Source organism: Chiroxiphia lanceolata, chromosome 6 (genome assembly GCF_009829145.1).
Source record: "Chiroxiphia lanceolata isolate bChiLan1 chromosome 6, bChiLan1.pri, whole genome shotgun sequence".
NCBI classification, from domain to species: Eukaryota; Metazoa; Chordata; class Aves; order Passeriformes; family Pipridae; genus Chiroxiphia; species Chiroxiphia lanceolata.
This window is the reverse complement of record NC_045642.1, coordinates 39,191,175-39,214,851: the sequence shown is the minus strand read 5'-3', so window position 1 is coordinate 39,214,851 and position 23,677 is coordinate 39,191,175. Positions and strand designations below refer to the sequence as shown.

Sequence of the window (23,677 nt, the reverse complement as noted above, 5' to 3'; positions counted from 1 at the left end):
CACTGGTGGGAACCGCCTTAAGGGAGGAAGGGGGTGGTGCGTGCCGGGCGAGGGGGCGGGGCCTGGAGCGGCGCACGCGCGGGGGGAGCCCCCCCCTACGGGCCAAACCGAGCATGCGCGAAGGGCCCCTTCCGGGCGCTGTAACCTTGCGCACGCGTACTGGCAGTGCTGCTGTCGCCCCCCCGCGGCCATGGAGCTGGGTGCTGCGCGGCGCGCGGTGCTCGCGGCCGTGCGGGGCACGCGCGCGGCCGACCTGCCCCGCCTGCTGCACTGGATGCGCCACTCCCGTAAGCGCCGCGCCCGGCGGGGCGCCCGGCGGCTGCCGGGGCGGGGGCGGGCGGAGCGCCCCGGGGCGGGGGGCGCCGTGCCCGGGGCGGGGCGCCGCTCCCCGCGCAAGCGCCTGGGCCTGCCGGGCTGCGGGACGCTCGGGACACGGGCTGGCATCGGCCGGGCCGCGGCGCTCGAGGAGACCGGAGCGGCGCCCGCCCGGCCCCTCCCGGCCTGCGGCGCTGCTGCCCCCGCGGCCGGGCCGCGGCCGCACCCTCCGCTGTGTGCCGAGCGGTGCCCAGGGCCGTGCCAGGGGCCGGCGGCGCTGCGGGGCGGGCCCGGCGTGACCCCCGAGCCCCGCGGCGTTACGGGCCGTGCGGAGCCACCCTGCCTCTGCCACGCCTACAGGGCTTGGCTTGTTCAGCTTCACACGTGTTCACAGCAGCCTTTCACAAGCTCGGAAGTAGCGATTTGAGCTCGTTTACAAACACTGCTTTCCTCATTTGTTGTCATCTGAAATTAACACAGCTTTCTGGTAGCTTTCTTGTTTGTGCCTTGATATAATTTCATCAACGTGCTGCGATCAAGCATCTTGTGGCAGATGAAGAAGGGAAATGTGGGTCAGTGCACAAGTTGTTAATTTGCTGCTGAACCAAAGAATGACACGGAAAACCTCAGTTTAGGCAGCGCACTAAAGCTACAGGCACAAAGCGCCGTGCTGAATAAAGTGACTAATTGCTGCTTAGTCTCAGAGTATAGGTGCATTTTGCCATTGCAGATAGGAATATCAAAGGCCCCTCCGGTCCTTTGATCCAGTCTCAAGCATCCAGTATGTGTGTGTCCTGTTTATTAATTATTGCCTGCTGGGACAGTTAACCCTGATGATCATGCGTTGGAGATATTCATATGATACATTACTTCCCAAGTCATGCCCTGCGGTGCTAGGGTTATGCTTCCTGTTCAGGTCTTTTTCTCCCGCACTTCCACTTTAGGGGGGAGACACCTTCATAAGCAAACGGACGGGCGCTGTGGTACAAAGGCCAGCTCTGACACCAAGTAGTTGTCCAGCTGTCCAGGTACTTGGAACCGCAAACTCATTGTTGCCTTGTGATTTGCGGCTCCCACGGCCACTCACGTGGAGAGGCAGGAGAGATCCTTCTCGAGCAGAGTGGGCCCTCTGCTGGATTTACGGGAAGGGAATCGATTGGGAAAAGCGTTTACCATCCATGATGGGCACACAGCCCTCCCACCCAAAGGGGTTCTTTCCTAGCAGACACATTGCCAGATGTTTCAGTGCATCTGTGAGTCAGCCTTCATGACTAGAGCAGGGATGAGACTCCCTGAGACCTGAAGGCTTAATTTTGATGGAAGTAGTTAGTGTTAATTGTAAATAAACATTGTTATTTTCTGTGTGTATGGATGTACACACACATATGTATATCTGTACGTATGTATATGTCTATGTTTATAGACACAGTGCTAGAGCAATGTGCTGTAAGGAGTACTTCATCCCTTCATCTTTGAGTCCTTGTCTGAATGCAATAGCATGCTCTGCTTGCTAAACAGTGCTTGGTTTACTGTAAATAATGTTAGAGATTCAATATGCTCCAATATAAAAAATCTCATGGGATTTCATATGCAGTTGTTCATATTGCTTCTTCACTTAACAAAAATCATCACAGCTCCTATAAACTATTATTAGTTTGGGTGATGTGCACATATGACTTTCTCAGCTTCCTGACTCCTTTACAAATACAGTAAAGCACATAGGAACTTACTAGTGAAACTTGAAAATGCTGAACTGTTTCAGGTAGGAATCTAGTACTTATTATTTTCTCTGTTTTGATTCTCTTATGGTGCATTTTTAGCCAATGGCATAGTTTATGTAGTTTATGTAAACTTTCCAAAATCCTTTGTCAATGAATACATTTTGAACTACTTTGTGAGTGATACATTTTGTGTCCTTCTATTCTTTCTTACATTGTTTGCATCAATAGTGATTGCTGCTGCTTCACTATGCACATCATCTTTAACTAACATAATTAGCTTTGCAGTTGTCATTCAATGGCTTTTCAACTCATATTCTGCAGATGAGAGGACAGAGTGGACAGGATATATAGGGCAGTCAGAGTCAAGCAGCTGAACTAATTATAACTTCATCTCTGTAGTGTCTTTGGCAGGCCATCTTCAAAATCTTTTTTGCTTTAAGATCCTTTGTTTACAGGCTTGTGCTCTAATTATATTTTATACTAATTTTGTCTTTCAGAAAAAAAAAGTTCACTGTTAATATCCTGGCTGGATGCTATTAATTAATATTCTGAGAAATCAAGTTGCATTTTAGGCATCTGCATCTTTGGCATTTGCTTACACTGTGTGATTGTATTTTGTGGAGTGCTGATGCAGTTTAAAATTATAGGTAACTCTGTTTGTTCCCAGGTGTATCATTTGGGACATGTGACTTCGGCTAATTTTATTTCCCAGATTGCCACATTTGTGGAGAAATTTAGAGTCTATAGAATTTGGTCTCGTGCTACTGCTTGTAGACGTTACCAGTTGGTGAACCTATTGATTATGATGTTTTAAGGAAAAGTATTAATGTTTGCCCAATTCTTGTGCTCTGTTGAGGTGCTGCAGTCTCCCTCTCTAACACAGATATATGTTTACATATAGATGTGTGGTAGAGGAGAGGGAATTAGAAAGCTTTATGCCTATCTATAAGAACTTTTCATCATTAAGCAATTAGGATCTGTTTCATTGCCTCTTTGGGGCATGAACCTGTTCCTGTTTGTCCAGTCTGCTTTGTCTGAATGGTTGTGTTTATTTCCAGTTTTCTTTTTTGTCACCCTGATGAGTACAGGACAGGAGTACAAGAGAAATATCTCTCCCTTACTGCTTTTATTTGCTTACAGCATTGAACAGTAAGTGAGCAGAGCCATTGTCCTACAGGTCACATTCCTTCAGCCTTTTTGCAGCTTTCTCAGAGATGCAGATATTTCGGGTGATGTTCCCAACACAAGACTCTTGATGATGCTTCTTTTTGTATTGTTTCTCTGACCTGCTTCTTTGGCTGCATCCTTGACAGTAACTTTTACTGTGGGGTATTTTTCCCCCCCTCAGAATTGTTGCATTTGGATAATTATACTGCCCGTTATATCGCCTAGATAGTGCTGTGATAATTAATACTGGTTGGACTGAGGATAGTGAGGAGCTGGTAGGGGTTTCTGCTGCTGTACCCTGAATACAGCTAGGGAATATGGTGTTCTCTCTGTGCAGAGAGAAAACTTGTTTCATGGGAGATGTTAAAATGTTACCAGGTCTGTGTGCCACACAAAAATAAAAGCCTAGTCTTTGGCAATACAGATGTAGGAAAGAAACAAACCTCTGATGAACAAAAGAAAAAAAGTTGTAGGGATGGGGAGATAATATTCGGAATGAAAACTAGGATAGGATAAATGTAAACAAAAATGGTATCTCCACAGACAAATAGTTTTCCTGTGGTAAAAGGGTTCCCCCCTTCCTCTACTGCATCCTGTTCCTGTTTCTGTCAAAATGTTGATCTTATAGTTTTACCTCTAACTGAGGAGGACTGGGCATGATTCCAGTGTTAGCTATAGTCAGGCTTTTTTTCCTCCCTCACACCTGTCTCTCAGTTAAAGTGTACATGCATCCTTAGAGTTAAGCTCTGTATGAAGTGGTTGCCCTTTAGGATTAGTGTTGTTGCAAAGACAGCCTTATTTATCACTTTTACTTGATTAGTGTTCCTCATAATAGAGATGCTCCAGTCTCTTAATCATCTTCGTAGCCCTTTAACTTGGTTACAGTTTTCTGACTCGCACGCTGAATGCGTGGAATGTTATTGAAAAATTTTTCCATGGAAGAGACAAATTCTTTAATAATAAAGAGAGTTATCTTATCTAAAGTAAAGACTCTTACATATTTTGAACAGAGAGAATGTTGAACACATTCTCATTCCAATGATTTCTGACAAACTTTCCTTAGTAATTACAGGAATGTGTGTGCAAGATTCTATTAATTTGTTTCTTTATATGAATACAAAATAAAATAACCAGTCATGCTGCTTTTTTTTCTTTTTTTTCCTCCTGTTTTGGGGTATTGTGAATTTTAGAAATTCCAAATTTTTATATGTGATGGAAGAAGACTGTTTTAAAGCAGCTGCTTAGCAACATTGCTTTGCTGTTTCACAGTCAGCCAGCTCTTCCCACACACTGCAGTGAAATGTACGTCATTTCACGGTGACTTGTATTCCAGCTTTTCTTTTGACTTAGTCTTAGATCTCAAATCAAATTAAATAATAAGAGTTGGAAAGAAGAACAGGAATCTTTGGTGTCTTAACTTTCTTATAACAGGATGATTAATGCCTTAATATCCTTCTGCAATAACCATGTTCCAGAAGTTCTGGCTAAGAAAACCTGGGTGAAGCCCAAGAGCTAATTCAAACCACTTGGGGAAACCCCGCTGAAGATCCCCCTCAGTAAGGTCCCAGCATTTGATGTATAGCTTCTGTAAGAATTTGTGCATAGTCATATTCCCACCGTCATATTCGCACCTCCACTGCCCAAACTTTTAAGAATCTTCAGTATCAGAAGAGGTTGAATTTGGTACAAATGGGTGCTGGAGGAGAAAACCAGTGAAAGCAGAATTGATTAAGCTGTCTGTATACATGAACAGAGAAAAGGAAATCAGAGAAAGTAAATACAGGAATACGAATTTCAATTTTGAGACTGAAGTCACCAAACCACTCTGTTTATTGGCAACTACTGAATGCTTTTGCTGTACTTAGCACCTTAATGCAGATTACAAAGCCTGTCTGTTACAAAGTTAATGTCAGTGGAGCACAGATAAGGTGATGAGATCCTTTATGCTTTTTGTGTTCTGTTGTGGGATGTAAAATAGGTTAAGAAATATTTTTTCAGCAGGACTAAAACTGACTGTTCTAATACTAAATTTTGACTTTTTTTTTAGTCATATAACAGTGTAAGAAAACAATCTTACAAACTTTTTCCAATCTGTGCTGATTATTCATACAGTACTCAAAATATTCAATATCAAAATTATTACTCAAAATAATAATTGAATAATAAATCATTGCAAATCTAAGTTAAGGAGAAACAACATATAATTAAGTACAAATCATGTTTTTCTTGTGGATTTACTTGTACTGGGAGCAAAGTAACAGTCTGGCATACAATTTAGTCTTGTGACTTGAAAGTTGAGGGCAGTCAGTGCTTTAGATTCAGGCTTTTAACAGGCAATGAAGGAGAAGTATCTGACAAAATTAACCTAACTGGACTATGGAGGATGTGCTGCTTTAGTAGAGTTCTGCATACAGAGAAGAAACTTCTCATCATACTTTTAGGAACAGACCACGTTTGTACTGCATTTTCAATTATGTACTTTATTATCTAGGCATTAGCACATTCTCAGACCTGCTAGGTAAAGTTATCAAACGATATTTTCACAAAAGAAGAGGAAACAGTATAAGAAAAAACTTGACTCTTTTAATGATTCCTTACTCTTGTCACTGCAAGTGAAACTGAAGTGAAATGAGTATATTTAAAAAGAATGAAAAGTTGGGGTTCTGCAATGTAAGAAGTATTTATTTTTTTGTGTGTGTGCCTGTGAAAAAGCAATTTAGTACAGGCCTTCATATCCAGATTGGTAGAAGTGATTTATCCAAGTAAAATATCCTTTCAGAAGAGATAAAAATAACATTGTGTTGTCACATTATTCCACTATTCTGTTTGATAAAGTAAAATGGGATGTTACCTATGAATCATTAACTTTGGGAATAGGCATTAATTTGCTTTGTTGTCACAAATTATACTGACGTGAGAGAGGTCTCAAGAATACCAAGTACTTCTAAGTTGTTAGTCACTGAAACTTAGTAGTGGTGGGGAAAACTATTGATTGTAAAGTAGGTATGTGACTTACCTTGTTTAAAATTTAAAGCTTCTTTCAATTAATCAATGTAAAAGACTCAGAGAACTAATGAAATAAGTTCTGGTTATATTTCTATTCAAAAACCCAATTACTTTCTACCAATAGCTGAGTATGCTTAGGGTTAGAAATAATATTTAGAGTTCCTGAAGTACTTGGTATACTGAGGTCACATTTTGCTTCTCAAACTGTTTAGCCAAAAAAGGCGATAGTAAAGCTTTAGAGATGTGGTACTTCCTTCCTCCCTGACTTGTTCAGTATGATTAAAACACACAATTATTAAATTAAACTCATATTAAGTTACACGGGTGTTAATATTTGCTTTTTACTTCAGTGAGTCTGAGTATATATCTAGAAGGCCATAAGGTGCTTGCTGTTATGGTTGCCTTTGCTAAATCCTCTTCTTTCCATATGAAATGTAATCTTCTGTTGTCATTTGGAAATTGTACTTGTCTTTAATCATGTATTTTGCAGTGCCAGGATGTTCAGATGTTGATATAGCGGTGCTGTATCTGGTGTAAGGCTTTGTGATAGTCTCTTAGCTTGTGTAGAAAGGCTGAGTAGGACCAGGGTGTTAATGAGGCTTTTTGCAATGTGCAAATTAAATTTTATAAATGCATGTTGAATAGATCCAGTGGAACCAGTTTTTGAAGTAAAATACAAACACTGCGCACTCAGGCTTCCTCCATAAACAAATGATTGTGATTCATCCTGTAGTGTTTCATGAACTGCACATTTCCTGCTTAGTTGTCTGTTCAATGAACATGGGTTGGCTTGCAGAATCTCCATTTCATATATATAACAGGCATTAAAATGGTATCAAAAATAGTTTTCTATTTTTGTTTCTTCTTTGAAGATTCTTTGTAAGGGGATGCTGAGATTCTCAAGAGTGAACAGTTTGTTAAGCACAGGGGTGGAGTTGATAAAACTGTAGCAGCAGAGGCAGAGATGTGTATTTTCATATTTGGCACCCGTGTTTCCTACTTGATGGCAATCTACAAATATTTACATACTGCTAAAGTAAATGAGTTATTGTGGTAGCTGTTGCTATTTCTTGCTTTGACAGGAGCGAGGCAACTCTCTGCCTCAGAGTTCACTCACAGACTCTACACGCAAGTGTGGAGTGTTGCATATGCAGCTTCTGCTGCAGCTGCCATTTTGTCATCTCAGAAGGAGTGTGTTCAGACCTCCTTCTCCTTTTTTGTTCCTACATGTTACACTTTACAGTATTAACTGAAAGTTGGAAAGGAGCATTTCCATTTGTCATTTGTTTTTCAGTGTCAGTGTTTCAACAGTTTTTTGAGCTGCATATGTGTTGTAAGATTTTCCCTAGGACCTGTGTCATACAGATCATACAAGAACTTGTGTGTGTCATACTTTGTTTCATAGGAAGAGCTCAGAGGGCCCCATGTACGATAGTCAGTGTTGTGACAGGTATTGCATACACCAAAGTCAAGGCAGGGAAGGAGTATTCTGGATTTGAGGAAGATGAATGTGCTACCTGTCTCCCACTGAAGGTATCCATTTCTCTACAGTAGAGCTGGGACACTGAATAGTCTGGAGAGCTGTCTGCCACTAATGTTGACCAGGAAAGGTCACATAGACCATGAGGGAGCAGATCCTATTGAGGCACCAGCTCTAGGAAGAAGAGAGCTGAAGTTCTGCATTCATCCAGTGTGATATGGCAGGCCTGGTGGTCTAGGAACACTTTCTGCATTTCATTAAATGCTATATATGAATTTGATACTCTTAACAGGCAGTATAACAGCTGGATGAGCTCTCTTGCATAGTAATAGTATTGTTTTAAAGCAAGCACCAGATGTAGGGGCTTATTGCCCACAGGCACTGATCTGTACAGCTGCTAATATCAGCTTTCTGCTCTCTTGTTCTGTCTGTAGCACGATTTTTCCTCTTGCTTCCTCAGACATTATCCACCTCAGCAAACTGGCGCCTCTGCACTCTGAGGGTGTCTTGTGGTGCTGATGGTCCCAGTTAAGCTACAGTTAGATTTGCCGCCTTCCCTTCCCATGATATCTGGGTTTATTTTCTGTGCTTTGTCATATCTATAGAAATCTTCCCTGAGCTGATCAGAAAAATCACTCACTGCTTCTGGGATGTTCATAACAAAATTGTAAGTTGTTGGATGACCACGAGTTTAACAGGATAGGTGCTCATTAGAGGTTTCAAAGTAAAATGCTGACGAGCTGGAGATACTGCATTGCACCTGTTGTGTCTCTGTCTCTTCCTCAGTGCAAAGTCTGCGTCTGTGTAGGAGGTCAGATTCTGGAGAACTTAGCTGTGAGTGCTTTGGAACAGTGAATTGTCTTCCTGTCATATAACAACTGCCAATGGTAATGGCCCATCAGGACCTTGGAGCATTACTGCTGTATATTAAATAAAATATAAACCAAATATATCTTAAGGGAATACAGTTAATTTAAATTTTCTGGTGCTTATTATGGGGGATTCAGGATTATTTGTTGGAGTTCATTTTGGGACATGTTGAAAAAAACATTTACATTTGCACTCTTAAGAAAGTGTCTTGCACCGATGAATGAGGGTTCCTTTAATCATATTATTCTCACTCCAGTACTTAAGCAAAAAGCATTTCAGAAGTATTTCATAGTTAAAAGCTTGGCTGGTCTGTCTTTCCTATACTAGCCTTAAAATTTCTCACTGTTTTTAGCATTTCCTGTGATACACAGGAAAGGTGAAGTATATTAGTACAGAGAAACTTGTAGCATGTTCTATAGATTTATTTTGAACCTGCTTGCCATCAAACATTTCTGTACTAGTGTTCCCACCTGGAACAGCAATGCTAGCAAACATTATCTTTTTTTAAAACACCTGTAAAAGCTGTCAGATTTTCTTTTTGTGAGTAATGGAAGTGTATGTAAAAAGCACATTCACTGCCCAACATGGTGGCAGTCTAAATAGAACAAGAAACAAACCAGAAGGGGTGGGAAAGAGAGGACATATATGTCTGTTCTTAGACAAGAATTAATAGATGGGTTTGGTATATTTTTTCAGGATTAGATTTGTGATTGCTTTTTGTTCTTGTTTTTTGTTTCTTTTACAGGTATGTAGTTTTGACCTGAGATGTGCCTTAGTTTAGGACCAATCCAGCATCCTCAGAGCAGTGAGATGTCCAGACAAAAAGAAATTTTATCTAGTCCTTCTTTTGAGGAAAACATAACAGAAAAGGAACACAGTAAGGTGTACAGCAGATCTTGTGCTGACTGCCAGTTAGGAACATCATACTGTTAACATTAAAACTGGGGTGTGTAAGCAGGATATTGACTGCAAGATGTGAAAAGTCTGGTTCTTGCAAATAAACCTTTAGCTGGAGTGTCTGGTTCTCAATACTGCAGGTCATAAAGGATGAGAGAGTCCAGGAGATCCAAAGAGAAGTGTTGAGAATGATCACACTCCTAGAAAAAAAATGCAGGAAAGGTCTGGATAGGTGAATATTGTTTCTTCTTAGAAAAGAAGACTGATATGACACATGATAAGTCTTCAGAGAAGTAAATAGTTGCTGTACAATGGAGAGGAACAAACTTTTCTTTTTTCATTGCTAGTAGTGCAGAGAGTCCTGGGTTTAAATAGTGGCAGAGGAAATCTAGATCAGTAATTAAGAAAAGTATTCCTTTCTAATAGTAAGGGTAGTCAAGCACTGTAATAGATTGCTAAGGGTGGTTGTGGAGTCTCCAGCATTAACAATCATTTTTTAAAGAATGGTTTGGAGAAGTAGTGACACTTATTGATTCAGCCTTGGAGGAAGAAAGGATTAGTGAGTTCACAGGGTTTCCTTCTCGGTCTTTTTCCTAGATGTCTTAAAAAAATTGTGTTGAAGTAATGCAGGGACATCCTAGAAAAAACAGCAAAAATTTACAATGTGGCTTTGCAAAAATGTAGTGGTTTACATCCACTCCTATATTCTTTCCCATTTGAAATATTTTGATAGTTTAAGTCATGTAGAATGTATTGTGAGTTGAACTTTGAACTTGCATTTTCCCTGATTTTTTTAAGTACTTTATTAGAAAGATGGTATGTATAAAAAGAAACTTGCATATTAAAAAAAAAAAGCCTGCATTTGGGCAACTATGAGTTTTATAATTTCTCCAATAGTTCAAAAACATCTTTGATGTTTTTATATCTTAAGCTGAAACAGTATCACTTTGGTGGCAGCCCAGACCATCATATGTAAGTTATGAGTTTATAAATATGAAAATAATTTGAGATTTCAGAAAAGCACTACATTTATTTTAAGTGGCAAAGTTATTACAATCCAAAAATCTCATTGGCTGGAAAAGCTAACAAAGGCTGAAAAATGCATTTGAATAAAAAACCTTATCCATCTGGTGTTGTTTATGTCTTGCAACTGTATTGTACTGGTCATCACTTGATCTACATATGATTGTGCAGCTGTTTTTGTTTGTCTTGATTTATAGATGACTTTGATGAGCTTGTGGTGAGTAACAATGATGTTGTGCTCAAAAATATTGCTGAAGATTTGCGGAATCATTTACCCATCGAGGCAATGTTTACTTCGGAACATCAAGCTGTTCAGAAAGTAAGCTCATTGTTACGGTCTGCTTTTGCTGAACCACGTAATTTATTCTGATTTCATTTTTAGTAGTTGTTCTTAATAGAGAGTGAGCACTGGATTGAGGTATAGGAAATCTCAGTTTGGTTCTCAGGTTTGTTTCTGCATGTAAGCACAAGGGAGACAAACCCACGTCAGGTCCCCTACCCAGCTATCGAAACCAGCTTGCTTTCCTCTGTCAACTTCTACTTACTGGTTATTTCAGTGGAATTTGATGATCCAGTTTACAGGCAGGATTTGTTTAATTTTGATTTGTAACTTCTGCATAGGGAAAAACATGGATCTTGGGGATTTTGGGAAGGGTAGGATGGTGGGGCAGTTAACCATGTGACAGTGTAAGTGAAATTAAGAGACTTGGTTATGCCTTTCTAAGATTGTGTTCCTCTTCTCAGATACACCAGCATCCACTGCCCATGATTCATGTTGATGCATTCCTTTATGATGATGATGTTGTTGATTCATTGTGTGAGGAAGGGAAAATGAGTAGGAGCTACTGCACAGAGTGTGGCTCATACAAAACTGCATCTTTAGGTAAGTGCTCTTTTGGGAACATGAGAAACAAGTTCAGTTTAACTAAACTGGTTTGTGCAGTGACTCAGCTGGACAACACAACATCTGGCTGATGGAGGGCTTTGTTCAGACCGGTGCAGTACAGAGGCCAGAATTATTTCCCATAACCAGTGGAAGGAGACTCCTGCACATGTAAGTGGAATTAATTTGCAGTATGTGAGTGATGCTAGTTGCCCACAAAAACTGGACATGTAAGAGACGGGGCTATGTACCACTGGAAAGGAAGACGTGAGAGGAAGACAATACTGTAGGAGTCCATGCAGTAACCTTGGCCTCGCCTCACATGCTGAAAAACAGTAGAAAGCACCATCTGTCTTAAAGCTTGTGTGTGGTGTGGTACAGATCAGTGCTGTTGCCAGTATAGCACAGGCATTGAAGGAATGGTTTATATGAAGAACCTTCTGTTCCTTAAAACCTTGGAGTTGAAATTTAAAGCTATTAGTATGCTCATAAAAATTTTTGCATGAATTGTGTTAGGCCTTAGGTACCATGTTTCCTTTTTCAGTTAAACAGTTCCAAGTTACTTTTTTTGTATTCTTTAATATATGTCACTTGCAGAAAAAGGTAATTCAGTTTCATGAAGGATTTCAAAATTCTCCATGTAAGGCAAGGAATCTCCAGACTTGGGACAGATTACTTGGCAGGCTACCTCTGATCTGCAAACCCTGGTGTTCCAGGGTCCCCAGCACTAGTTCAGACAGGAAACCATGCGCGTTTTCAGTGATGATAACTCCTCAGGTTATTATTTCATTGGTTAATAACACAGTAGTTAGTACTGTCCACCCAACACCTTTGTTCTGTTCTTATTTCCCAGAGTTTATTTCGCATTCCTTTTCCCTCATGGAACTGAAGTTTCTTTATCAACATGTACTGCCTGACCTGACAGGAAAGGTAGTGGTTGACGTTGGCTCCAGGCTTGGTGCAGTGCTATTTGCGGTAACTTCCAGCACAGGAATTCATATTTTATTACTGTGACAAATATTTTCCCTCTTCTCTGACTGCCTACTCTTTTACTCCATCTTGGATGGGTCATTCTGAGAGGCACCTCTGATCTGACTCTCTGCATAGTATAAGGTGCTGTTTACTAGCAATTTCAGTTCTTCCTGTGTTCCTCACAAGAGGGAATACAAATGATCTTGCTTATGGAGAGGAAAAGTCTGTTGTCCAACAGAATAGCATATTGCTGTCACACATGCTGCTCTTTTGCTAGTTCCTGCTGTCTCTTTCATAAGTAAGTTTGTCCTCTAATATCTTGACCATGCCTATATATAGATTCGTTATGTTAAATTCCTTTATGAAGCTGACAAACTGTTAAATTATACAAAGGAAGACTTTGATATGAACTTGTCTGCAAAAACATATTGTCCTGCTCTGTGTTTTAAAATGCACATAAAATACTTCATTGAGAAACTTGAGTGCAATTTTGATTGCTTTTGGCATGGCTGGTGCAACATATGGCCAACAGCAATGCAAAACACACATTACTATTTTCTTAAAAAAGTCAGTGGCTGTTTAGGGCTCAGTCTTGGAAACACTTGAGCATGTAATTCTACTCATCTGAATAATCTAATTTTGGGACTACTCAAATGAGGAAAGTTACTCCCATTTGTAAATATTTGCAGCATTGGGTCCTTAAATGGTAACACTTTTGCTAGGCTGAATTTGTTTTGAAGTACTTAAATGCTTGTATTGTTTTAGTAGAAGATATTCTCAAATAAAGCGCTCTTTTAAAAAAGAGTTCTCCTTTATAATATGTTCTTGCCATGGAGGAGGGGTGACTTCACCTTCGCAGGTTGCTTTTCTGCTCTCTGAGTTGAGTGGTTTCAGAAAACATTAATAATTAAGTTGTAGTACATGGGTATCTCAGATACTCTGTATCTTTGGTATTGTTTGCTTGTCTTTGCCATTGTTGGCAAAGTGTAATTATTATGTTCAGTGGAGACAGTGGCCCTTAAAGCAGAGTCTTCTTTAGGGCCCCGTATGCTCAAGTATTTGTACTTTTCTTTCCCTAACATCTCCAGCAACTTTCCAATATCTCAGTCCAAAAGTGAAGCTATTTTGGGGGGCTTATTATTAAGGCATAATTTAGCTTTTTTTTCCCCATATGTACCTCTATGAAGCATCTGAAAATGTTAGTAATACAATAACTTAGAGGTGCTGACAAAGACTTTGTATCAAAATACCTCATGTACGTTGTCCTCTATTTTCACTCATTTTGACTATATGTTATGTCTCATGTTTTTGTTTTCTTTTTTTCGTGCTATTTTCTTCTTCCATTCTCCCAAGAAACAAAATTATGCATTCTTTTCCTTTTGCACTGTTTTTATAACTTGTTTTGTACAGCTTTTTTCCTTCTTAGATTATTTTCCAACTGTTTTGCAATTGAAGTTGGAACTTTCCTCTTCTTTTTATTATTTTGATGTGTCATTTTGGATCTCTTACTAAAATTTAAGAGATGTAAGTGGGAGTTGCCAAATCAGGGGCTTAGCTCTGAAAAATACATCACGTCCACTGAAAGACATTTCTCAACTTCCTGTTTTAAAATGTTTTTTTAATCTTAACTTGTGTTTTATTCTTTTCTTTTTAATTGAAAATTTTTAACTTGTTTTAGAGGCATTGCAGTTACTAAATTTCCTTTTCCTAATGTAGGGTTATCTTTATAGCTCAGCATCCCAGCTGTATGGAGTAGAAATGAATGCAGACTTTTGCAAGTTGCAAGAACTTATGATTACAAAATATGAGTTCATTGACAGAATAAAGGTAAGTAAATATAATGTTTTAGTTTATGTACCTTTAATCACCATGTACTAGGTATTCTGTTTATGTGAATGGCTGGTAAATCAGCATTCTTAGAAGTTTCTACCTTTGCTTGTTCTGGTCTGAAACAAAGGCCTTGCATTAGGGAAAAAAATCTTATAGTGGAAGAGGGAAATTATCAAAATATGATTCACTTGGCCTTTTTCCTGAATGGACTTACCCCTTGGCTCACACAAAACAGATATATCTGTTTCTCCCAGTGAAATCAATGATGTTATTGCCACTCACTTCTGTGAAACTGAAGTGTATGAAGAATTTCTGTTACTAATACACAACTAGACATCTGTGATTTGCTGTTGTCAGCAGAAGGGTGTTTGTAGGACTTGGAGCTATTGGTATTGCCTTTCATAGAATGTCAGTGTATATGTACCTTCCACAAACAAAATGTGTTTCAAACAATGTGATATCATTATGGGAACCATGTCCCTAGTCCCATTATGGGAATAACTACTAATATTTTAATGAGGAAAAAAATTCCTTTCTGGAGAATACCAGTTATTTTGTTACCAGCAAAAGTTGGTAAGTAGAATATGCTGGGTATGATACTGGCTTTAATCCAGTTTTGTATGCATGTGCTCTTGAAAGAATTCACACAAATTGCTGAGTATAGTAATTTCTTGGAAATCAAAGAATTTTAAACTAGAAATAAATAATAAATGTAAAATATTTAACACAGTATCATTAGGTTGCTCAATTCAATCCCAGTTGCTGACAGTTGATCCAGAACCTTTGGCTTTTGCCATATGTTTTGTGTTCATAACACCTTATTGTGATGAAACTGAAAGTACAGTTAGGAACTCTGTCAAGTTAATTCAGTGGAGCTGGAGACCTGTAAGTATACTTTTCATAACCTTATATGTTCTTCATTATAGGTTTTTTTGGTTTTCCTTCACACCTTGTAATTCTGCTGAAGTATTCATTTTGGAGCATAAAGATAAGAAGATAATATGTTTTCAAAGCAGTGCCTCAGGACTTAGCTATTTGAGTCTCATTAGACTAATTTGGTCATGTGACTCCTGTTATCACACTGCTTTGAACATTTCAATCTTAGATTTTTATTTCACCCCCAGATGAATCCTCTCCAGAGAGAATACCAGCTTAAAAAACAGTGAGAATCCCATTGCTGATAATAATTTATGACACAAATTTGAAAACCTTTTAGGAGACCCTTCTTAAATAGCAATTGTTGTTTTCAAGATATTCTGAATTTTTATTAGACCATGTTCTCAAAGGACAGCAAAGTGAAATGATATCTTTAGTGGCTAAATCTCTGAGTGAACCTTGGGTTTCATTGGTCAACACTTGGTTTGTTAAAGTACATAGAAGGTTGCTCAGCATCTTTTGCCATTTGAGCAAACATTTAAATACTGTGAGGAAAGTAAACAGATCAACAGATCTTAGGAAACTTGAGACCTCAATTCAGAAATTGCCTGTAATTGTGAAAGGCTTGATGTGTATTCCATGGGGCAACAGGATAGTTTTAAAATCAGTTGCTGGTTCCTCTGTTGTGCCAGCACACAGCCAAGCCGATCAGGGAACCAGTCCAGCTGAAAAAGAACCCAGCAATACTGGGGTTTTGACTAGAGCAGTACTTGGTCTGGTTCATGGTGCAGCCACACATGCTTATGTGGTCCCACATTCCCCAACAGGAATGAGGATATGTTTGTGGAGAATGAGGTGCTTAGGTGACTTTGGTCAGCTCAGTCACCTACTCTGTAAATGCAGAGTAATTTTAAGTTAAGTATCATTCAAGTCAAGGAAACATCAACATAACATTAAAAGTTTCCCAGTAGTTTAAACATCTTTCTGAATTGTGGCTTAAAATATTAGAAATGCCATTAGTAGAGCATTAAGAAAATTTAGTGCTTATCATGACTTCTTGTGCTGCAAGAAGTCCACTGGTGGAACAGTTCACCACTCACTGTATAGATTAAAGGACTGCTGCTCAGGTGGGGATTTTTATAGAGAAATTCTGTGGGTTTGTTATTTTTTTCCCTTTAAGGATAAGAGATTAAAGAGAGTTTGTTAGGAGGAGAAATACATAATTTACCCTCAGAACAAGTACTGATATATTGTTAAGTGGGCAAAACATTTTTCAACAGGTGTTCTGATAAAAATCTATACTAACATTCAGCTTTTCTCTCCAATCTTGGTAGGATTTGACAAAATGTGAAATGCTGAATCCATCAGATTAGTGTATTGCCAGCCCAACATAGTAATAGGTCACACAAGAAAGAAAATAAGTTGTTCAGATTTTCTGACAATTTTCAACATACAGGGATGCACTTTCAAAAAAAATTTGTGGAATGCAATATTCAGATTGACTTTCTGCCTCTTATCACAGAATCACAGAATGGTTCAGGTTGGAAGGGACCACATTGGGTCATCTGGTCCAACTGCTTGCTCAAGCAGGGTCATCCCAGAGCACATGGCACAAGATTGCATCCAGATGGTTCTTGAATATCTCCCATGGGGAGAGGGAGACTCCACAACCTCTCCGGGCAATCTGTTCCTGTGCTCAGTCACTCACACAGTAAAGAAGTTCTTCTTCGTGTTCAGGTGGAACTTCCTGTACAACAGTTTCTAGCAGGTTGCCTCTTGTCCTATTGCTTGGCACCACCCGGAGGAGCCTGGCTCCATCCTCTTGACACCCTCCCTGCAGATTCTTACAGTCATTGATGAGGTCCCCTCTCAGTTGTCTCTTCTTGAGGCTAAACAGGCCCAACTCCCTCAGGCTTTCCTTTTAAGAGAGATGCTCCTGTCCCTTAATCATCTTTGTAGCCCTCCACTGGATCTGCTTCAGGAGCTCTTGTACTGTGGAGCCTGGAGTGGAACACACCACTCCAGAAGCGGCCTCAGCGGGGCTGAGTAGAGGGGCATGATCACCTCCCTCGACCTGCTGGCAATGATCTTCCTGCTGCACCCCAGGATATCATTGACCTTCTTGGCCATATGACTCACTGCTGACTCATGGACACCTTGCTGTCTACCAGGACCCCCAGGTCCTTCTCTGTAGAGCTGCTTTCCAGCAGTTCAGCCTGTACTGGTGCCCAGGGTTATTCTTCCCCAGGTGCAGGACCCTGCAGTTGCCTTTGCTGAATTTCAATCCGTTTCTCTCTGCCCATCTCTCCAACCTGTTGAGGTCCTTCTGAAGGGCTGCACAGCCCTCTGGGGTATCAACCACTCCTCCAGCTTTGTGTCCTCAGTGAACTTGCTGAGGAGGCATCTGCCCCTCCATCCAAGTCACTGATGAATGAGCTAAACAATACTGGGGCCAGTATTGAACCTTGGTGGACACCAGTAGTGACAGGCCTCCAGCTAGACCCTGTGCCACTGATTACAACCCTATGGGTTCTGCTGTTCAGACAGTTCTGAATTCACCTCACTGTCCACTCATCCAGTTCACAAACCCTGAGTTTGCCTATGAGAATGTTGTGACAGTGTCAAAAGCTTTGCTGGAGTCGAAGTAGACAATATCCACTGCTCTCCCCTCCAAGTAGTTGTTTCATCATAGAACTCAATCAGTTTGGTCAAGCATGGTTTACCTCTAGTGAATCCATGCTGATTACTACTTATCCCTTCAAAAGTTGTTCCGATTTATATTTCTCCTCGGATTGGGGATGCAGAATAATAGAATATCCTGAGTTGAAAGTGACCCACAAGGATGAGGGTCATCGAGTCAGATTGATATACTTCTTTGTCTTTAAGAGGAAGTCAGACACATCTTGTCAGAATGTTAATGAACATCTATATTTTCCTGTCTCACCTGTTTTGAAAAATGACATATCCTTTTTGTTAGGTGAAGGTAGATGAAATCAAAACAGCTCCTCCTATGCTGACTGGAGAGGTAGTTGTTTAGTAAGGTAAAGCATTTGCTGTCATCTAGTGACACTGAGCATCCTGACTTTCCAGCATTCCCACTCCCAACATGTGTTGTGAGAATTCAGCTGTCAAGTCTGGGTCTGTAGTGTCTTTTCTAGTTATAATCTTTCAGTAATCCACTGACCCTGTGAGATGCTTTTTAATATCCTCAAAATAGCTTGAACTAGCTTAGCTCCTTACCTGAAATTGGTGAACATTTGTCATAAAATATAGGCAAGTGAAATGTAACAGCCATCACATGGCACACAGAGTTCCAGACCAAAATTCAGATGTACTTTATTTCACTTTACATAATGGATTAAGTGTTTTAATTGGATAGATCTTTTTAAAAAATGTTTACAATTTTTTAAAGGTTATTCTGGTTATTTACTTCAGTTTTATCTACTGTGAAGCCAGTGAAATGCCCATTTTTGTGACTGGTTCAAAATGGTGGTAAGCAAGTGCTGTGTTACACTGACAAGCTTCATGACTACATGGAGGCTGTATTTGTCTCTTAATTTATGCCTTGTGAAAATTTTCTCCTTCAGGTGGTTCATGCAGACATCTGTACTCAGGCTTCACTTCTTCAGAAGGCTGATGTTGTTGTAATGAATAATGTCTTTGAATATTTTCTTGACAGACAGGAACAGGTCAGGTAGGCTCTGTGTCCAGACAAGTTATCTATTTCTTTGGCAAAGTGTGTGTAACCTTGTGAGTTATGGCAAACCTTAAGGTTGTGCTTTTTGAAGTCACATACATAAATTACATCAGGTAATTGTTTTAAACTGCCTACACTTAATTGTTACACTGCTAAGGTGTAATGGCAGTATGTATTGTTAAACTCACTAAACACTGCTGCTTTGTTTACCTAGACCTTGCCCTGAATTTTTGCACTGATCTATTAAACAAGTATCTTGCTGCTAAAGGATCTGAAATTAGTGTATCAGCATAAAGCTTGATCTTCAGAAGAAGACAGGTCACTCGACTAATAGATGTCAGAGCTTTAATATAGATGCACTGCAATGCATGGTTATTAATATTTCTAATATATCTTCATAAGCATGTGGTAGCAAACAAACACATGGCTAAGGTTTTCTTTCAGGTACAAGACCTTCACAGAAAAGCTTCTGCTAATCCAGCAGCATGAGTTTAAGATGTAAATAACTTGATCATCCGAAGTTACTGTTCCTTTAGAATGGGCAGTCAAAAAGGAGTACCTGTGTCTCCACTGTCCCAGCTAAGTCTTAGTTTCAGCTAAGGCTTGTTCTACTACCCTGGATACCAGGTGGTAATGTCAACCAGAGAGGCACAGAGTGGATGGGTGAAGGGCAGTGGTTGTTTCAAAATGTAAGGAGATACGTTTCCAGACACGACTGAGAATTCATTTGATTCTGTGGTAACTCGGGGATAGTGGTTTAGTGTTGCATTAGTAGTGTGAAGACAAATTACACTTGAAGAGTGCTTGAAATTAAATTCTTTTTAGTCTGAATTGCTGTGCTTTTAGAAATTATCTGACTTGCAAAATCAGAAAAAAGGAATGCTGGGGGCTATATTTAAATATTCTGATTACTAATGTCTTAAGAGAAGTACTTTGTCACGACTGCAAGGTATTTATGTAAAGAGCAGCTTGTTGTGAAGCTTAATAGAATACTGCGCTTAGAGACTGGATTTTCTTCAAACCCAAAAGTTTAAAGGGGCCAAATGTTGATGTTTAATCCTAGTTCAAAATGAAGGTGTTGACAATACCAAATGGCATACATGTATGTATCAGAGTTAAAAAGCTACTAAATCTGACATTGTAAGACCATATATCCCCTGTGTTTTTAATAAGAAGCTTGATTTTGTTCATGTAAAGATATTTACTTAGATATTAATAGTGACTGATAAGCATGTATGGCAAGTCTTTAAGCTTAGTCTACCTCTACCCAATAAACTATGTTAGATTCATTTTATATCAAAGGTGGGGAGTTTTCCCCTAAAAATTGGTGACCTACTTTTAAATATGTTTCAGAGCTTGGGAATTTATTGCTTGTAATATAAGGAAAAGAGGATCGTTATTAGTGACAGTTCCCAGTCTTCAAGAATCACTTTCAAAGCTCCAGGTAAGTTCCCTCGGCCAGTTTTAGCTGACACACTTTGTCATTTTCTATCAAAGTGGCAGTTTTTTAGTTGAGATTAGCTGCTTGCCAGTATTGTTGTAAGGAAGGATGTTTAATTTTGTGCAAAGGTTAAAAGGTATAGGACTCTGGATTCTATGTCCAGGTTGACCACCAAGACATCTTCCTGTACTTTGATTGTCCTCACCTATAAAATGAAAATCCCTGCCTATATCAATACACTGCATGAATCATTGTATTATCATGTGTTTTATTAAAAAAATACCTTAGCTGTGAGGTTAAACACTTGAACACTTCCAGAGATGGTGACTACCACTTTCCTGGGCAGCCCCTTCCAACGCTTAATCACCCTTTCAGTGAAGAAATTCTTCCTGACATTCAACCTGAACCTCTCCTGGCACAGGTTGAGGCCATTTCCTCTTGTCCTGTCACTGGTTGCCTGGTAGAAGAGACCAACCCTCACCTTGCTGCAACATCCTTTCAGGTAGCAATAAGGTAAATCCTGAGCCTCTTTTTCTCCAGGCTAAAAACCTCACAGGACTTGTGCTCCAGACCCTTCACCAGCTCCATTGCCCTTCTCTGGACACAATCTGGCACCTCAATGTCTTTCTTGTAGTGAGGCGCCCAGAACTGGTCACAGCACTCGAGGTGCAGCCTCACCAGTGCTCAGTACAGAGGGTCCTGCTGGCCACACTATTTTTGATACAGGCCAGGATGCCATTGGCCTTCCTGGCCACCTAGGCACACTATCATCAGAGTTTTTTCAGGTATAGGGGTAGAACTTCAGAAATACAGATGTATTTAGAGACTTCTAGAGGCAAAACCTTGTCTCTATTTAATTCTGCATTTGCACATTGTCTTGAAATGTGACAAACTGAGAGAAAGGGACATATTAAAGAAGGACAATCCCTGAGGATACTCTATTTTTTAACCTGCTGTCAGCACAGAGAAGTACTCATAATATGGCAGTATGAGCTGTTGGAAGTACAGATTAGGGAGAGATGTGGTCTCCCAACTAGCCAAGTGATTACCATCAGGGGTCTTGAATCAGTGACATCAGCTTTAAATTGCGGTTAGAAACAGACACAATGACAGTGCATCTTCCAAAGATGTTGAATGCCCTGTGCTGCTGCTGCTCCCTGAGTAGTAACTGCTTCTGATGGACCAACCTCTGCTCTCTGTCCACTCTGCCATCGGTCATTGGTAACGTGTGTGATGCCTAGACAAATTATGTGGCCTGGCTTTAGTTAGGAAACAAAACACTGAGCATCCATGACAAGGTTATTTATAAAGGGACTCGCTCACCACAGTAGTCAGCTTTAAAGAAATTGAATCACTTGTTGCCTGTATGCTGATGTGTGAAATAGATCCTCAGCCCCAGGAGCAGCAGTGGTGTCATTTGACCTTTTCTTGGAGCAAGCCATAGTCACGCAGTGGCTGAGAAGTCCTTTGTAGCCTTAATGCAATACTTCCTGGGTGTAAAACAAGAACATACTTGTGATTCTTCCATGGTACTGTTAGCTGCTCCCTCAGCACTTCTATCAAAATGTTGTCCTCTGATCAGGACATTTGAGGCTTATACAATGCATATAGAGAGGCAGTTGTAATATGCTAGCAAAATATCTAGACTATTGACTGAGATAGTTTTTTAAAATTGTCTTTATTCTCGCCTATATAAGTTAAAATGGCATTTCCAGAAATGAATTTATCATTGCTGCATGATTTGGAATGACTCATCTCTCATATTATGTCTTGCTTTCTTAATGTTGTACTGACCTTGAAACTCCTGCTGTTTCTCAACATGGTGTTAATTTAAGGATCTGTTTTCGTTGTTTCAGGCAGATGTACAGCTCAGCCAATGGGTCGAAGAGATGCAGCTAAACTATGATGTGTATATGGAAAAGGATGTTGACAGAGAAGCACTTGAACAGATACATTTATACAAGATTCTCTAGTACCTGGAAACATTTACTAGTATCCTTATAATATCATATATTTTGGGTCTAAAATGAATTTGGATTGATTTGTGTGAATAAATCAGGTCAAAATTCATATTGTGATTAATCTGAGTCATACACGTGGTTTGTAATGAAAAAGAGTCTTTGGAAACATGTTTTCTTAAGAAGGCATTTATCTCAACAGAGTATTTTGACTTTTAACTAGGAGATACGCTCATGGTTTAATTTTTGCAGAAACAGTAGAAAGAGTGGCTACATACTGATGCTAAAAGAATTTTTCATCACTAGCATTGTGCACTGCCAATGTTTGCTAAATATATCAAACCTAAGAATAGTACATCGTTATTGGTATGAATGATAAGAATGCATTTAGCATAATGTTACTTAAAAGCTGTAGTGCTGTTTCATTTTGGTATAGACCATTTATTATTATCAGTAATAATATTTACTGTCAGCAGTATTATCTTTAGTGTTCCTCCTATGGAATTTGTAGGTTTTCTTTCCAGGGTCTGCTTGGTAACCAGAGTGTCTGTTATGAGAGAAGCAAGTTCATCCATTTAGTTAGTTGTCCTTAAGGTGGATATTAATATAAAATACTAAAAGACACCAAGGAGCCATTGAGAATTAATACAGCAAGTCTGGGACAATGGAACTCTTCCACCTTCTGCACTTCTGCTGGGGATGGTAGGAAGTGTAATAAGGGGTTAAGAAGCTGAAAATTCTGAACAGGTGTCATGGCTTAGCAGAGGCTTGGTGATGGCGTAAAACATTGGAAATTCGTAACAGAGCCTCCTCAGAGAGAAAAGATCCACATACGCCCACCACATTTATATTTAGATTTTACGTTCTAAGGATGTGAAGCTTTTAGTCAGCTGAAGAATGTTTCGGGTTTTAGCAAACATTAACAATCCAAGTGCAAAAATATTAACTTCAGGAGTTTTGGACTAAGTGTGTTGTGAATTTAGAAGCACTGTTAAAAAGTTTGCTGCACAACTTCTATCTAGTGTAAATGGGAAAACATTAAATTGGATTTCAATCTTCAAATGATTTACATGTCAGTGACCTTAATAATATATGCTGTAAGCAAAAAAGATCAGTGGCCTTTAGGCACTCACTGACATAGTAAGTAAATGGCACTGTAGATAGAATAGTGAGTGGTAAGAAGTCTTATTTTCATGGTCTGTTTGGAGTGGAAGAGGATGTTTTAACTTGAGTGATACTGAACCACTGCCCAAATACTATGTTGAATCTATACTTCATGCATTTAAAAACGAACAAAGATGGAAAGCTTTTCTTAAAATGTTTATTTTATTAAAGTACAATAACTGAACTGTTGGTTACTTAGTTGTCCATGAGACAAGTGCCTCTAGAAAGGAAACTTAGGAGAGGCTAACCAACAGAGTGGAGGTAACGCAAGGCTAATAGATCTAACAAGAAGAGAATAAAAATTGAGAAAAGAAATGTGTGTGCAAGGCAGAATGAGGAAATGAGCACTCTAGTAATCAGTACAGTGGAAGCTGTGA

The 23,677-nt window shown here is 39.6% G+C and overlaps 1 protein-coding gene across 4 annotated transcripts; it reads left to right on the top strand.

The window, feature by feature from the left end:
• The first annotated feature begins 189 nt into the window (after nucleotides 1–189).
• On the top strand, nucleotides 190–23,454 carry LOC116788100. Of its 4 annotated transcripts, none has more exons than XM_032690467.1 (8): nucleotides 190–287; nucleotides 10,677–10,798; nucleotides 11,224–11,362; nucleotides 12,216–12,292; nucleotides 14,051–14,161; nucleotides 18,628–18,734; nucleotides 20,091–20,181; nucleotides 22,035–23,454. In XM_032690467.1, exons 1-8 carry the CDS (start codon nucleotides 191–193, stop codon nucleotides 22,149–22,151), a joined length of 861 nt encoding a protein of 286 aa, XP_032546358.1. In that variant the 5' UTR covers nucleotide 190; the 3' UTR covers nucleotides 22,152–23,454. The 4 variants fall into 4 exon arrangements, with proteins under 4 accessions (XP_032546358.1, XP_032546359.1, XP_032546361.1 ...); XM_032690468.1 differs by lacking the exon at nucleotides 190–287 and adding an exon at nucleotides 636–887 and having other exon boundaries at nucleotides 12,216–12,337; XM_032690470.1 differs by lacking the exon at nucleotides 190–287 and adding an exon at nucleotides 1,837–2,077 and having other exon boundaries at nucleotides 12,216–12,337.
• Nucleotides 23,455–23,677: the final 223 nt, after the last annotated feature.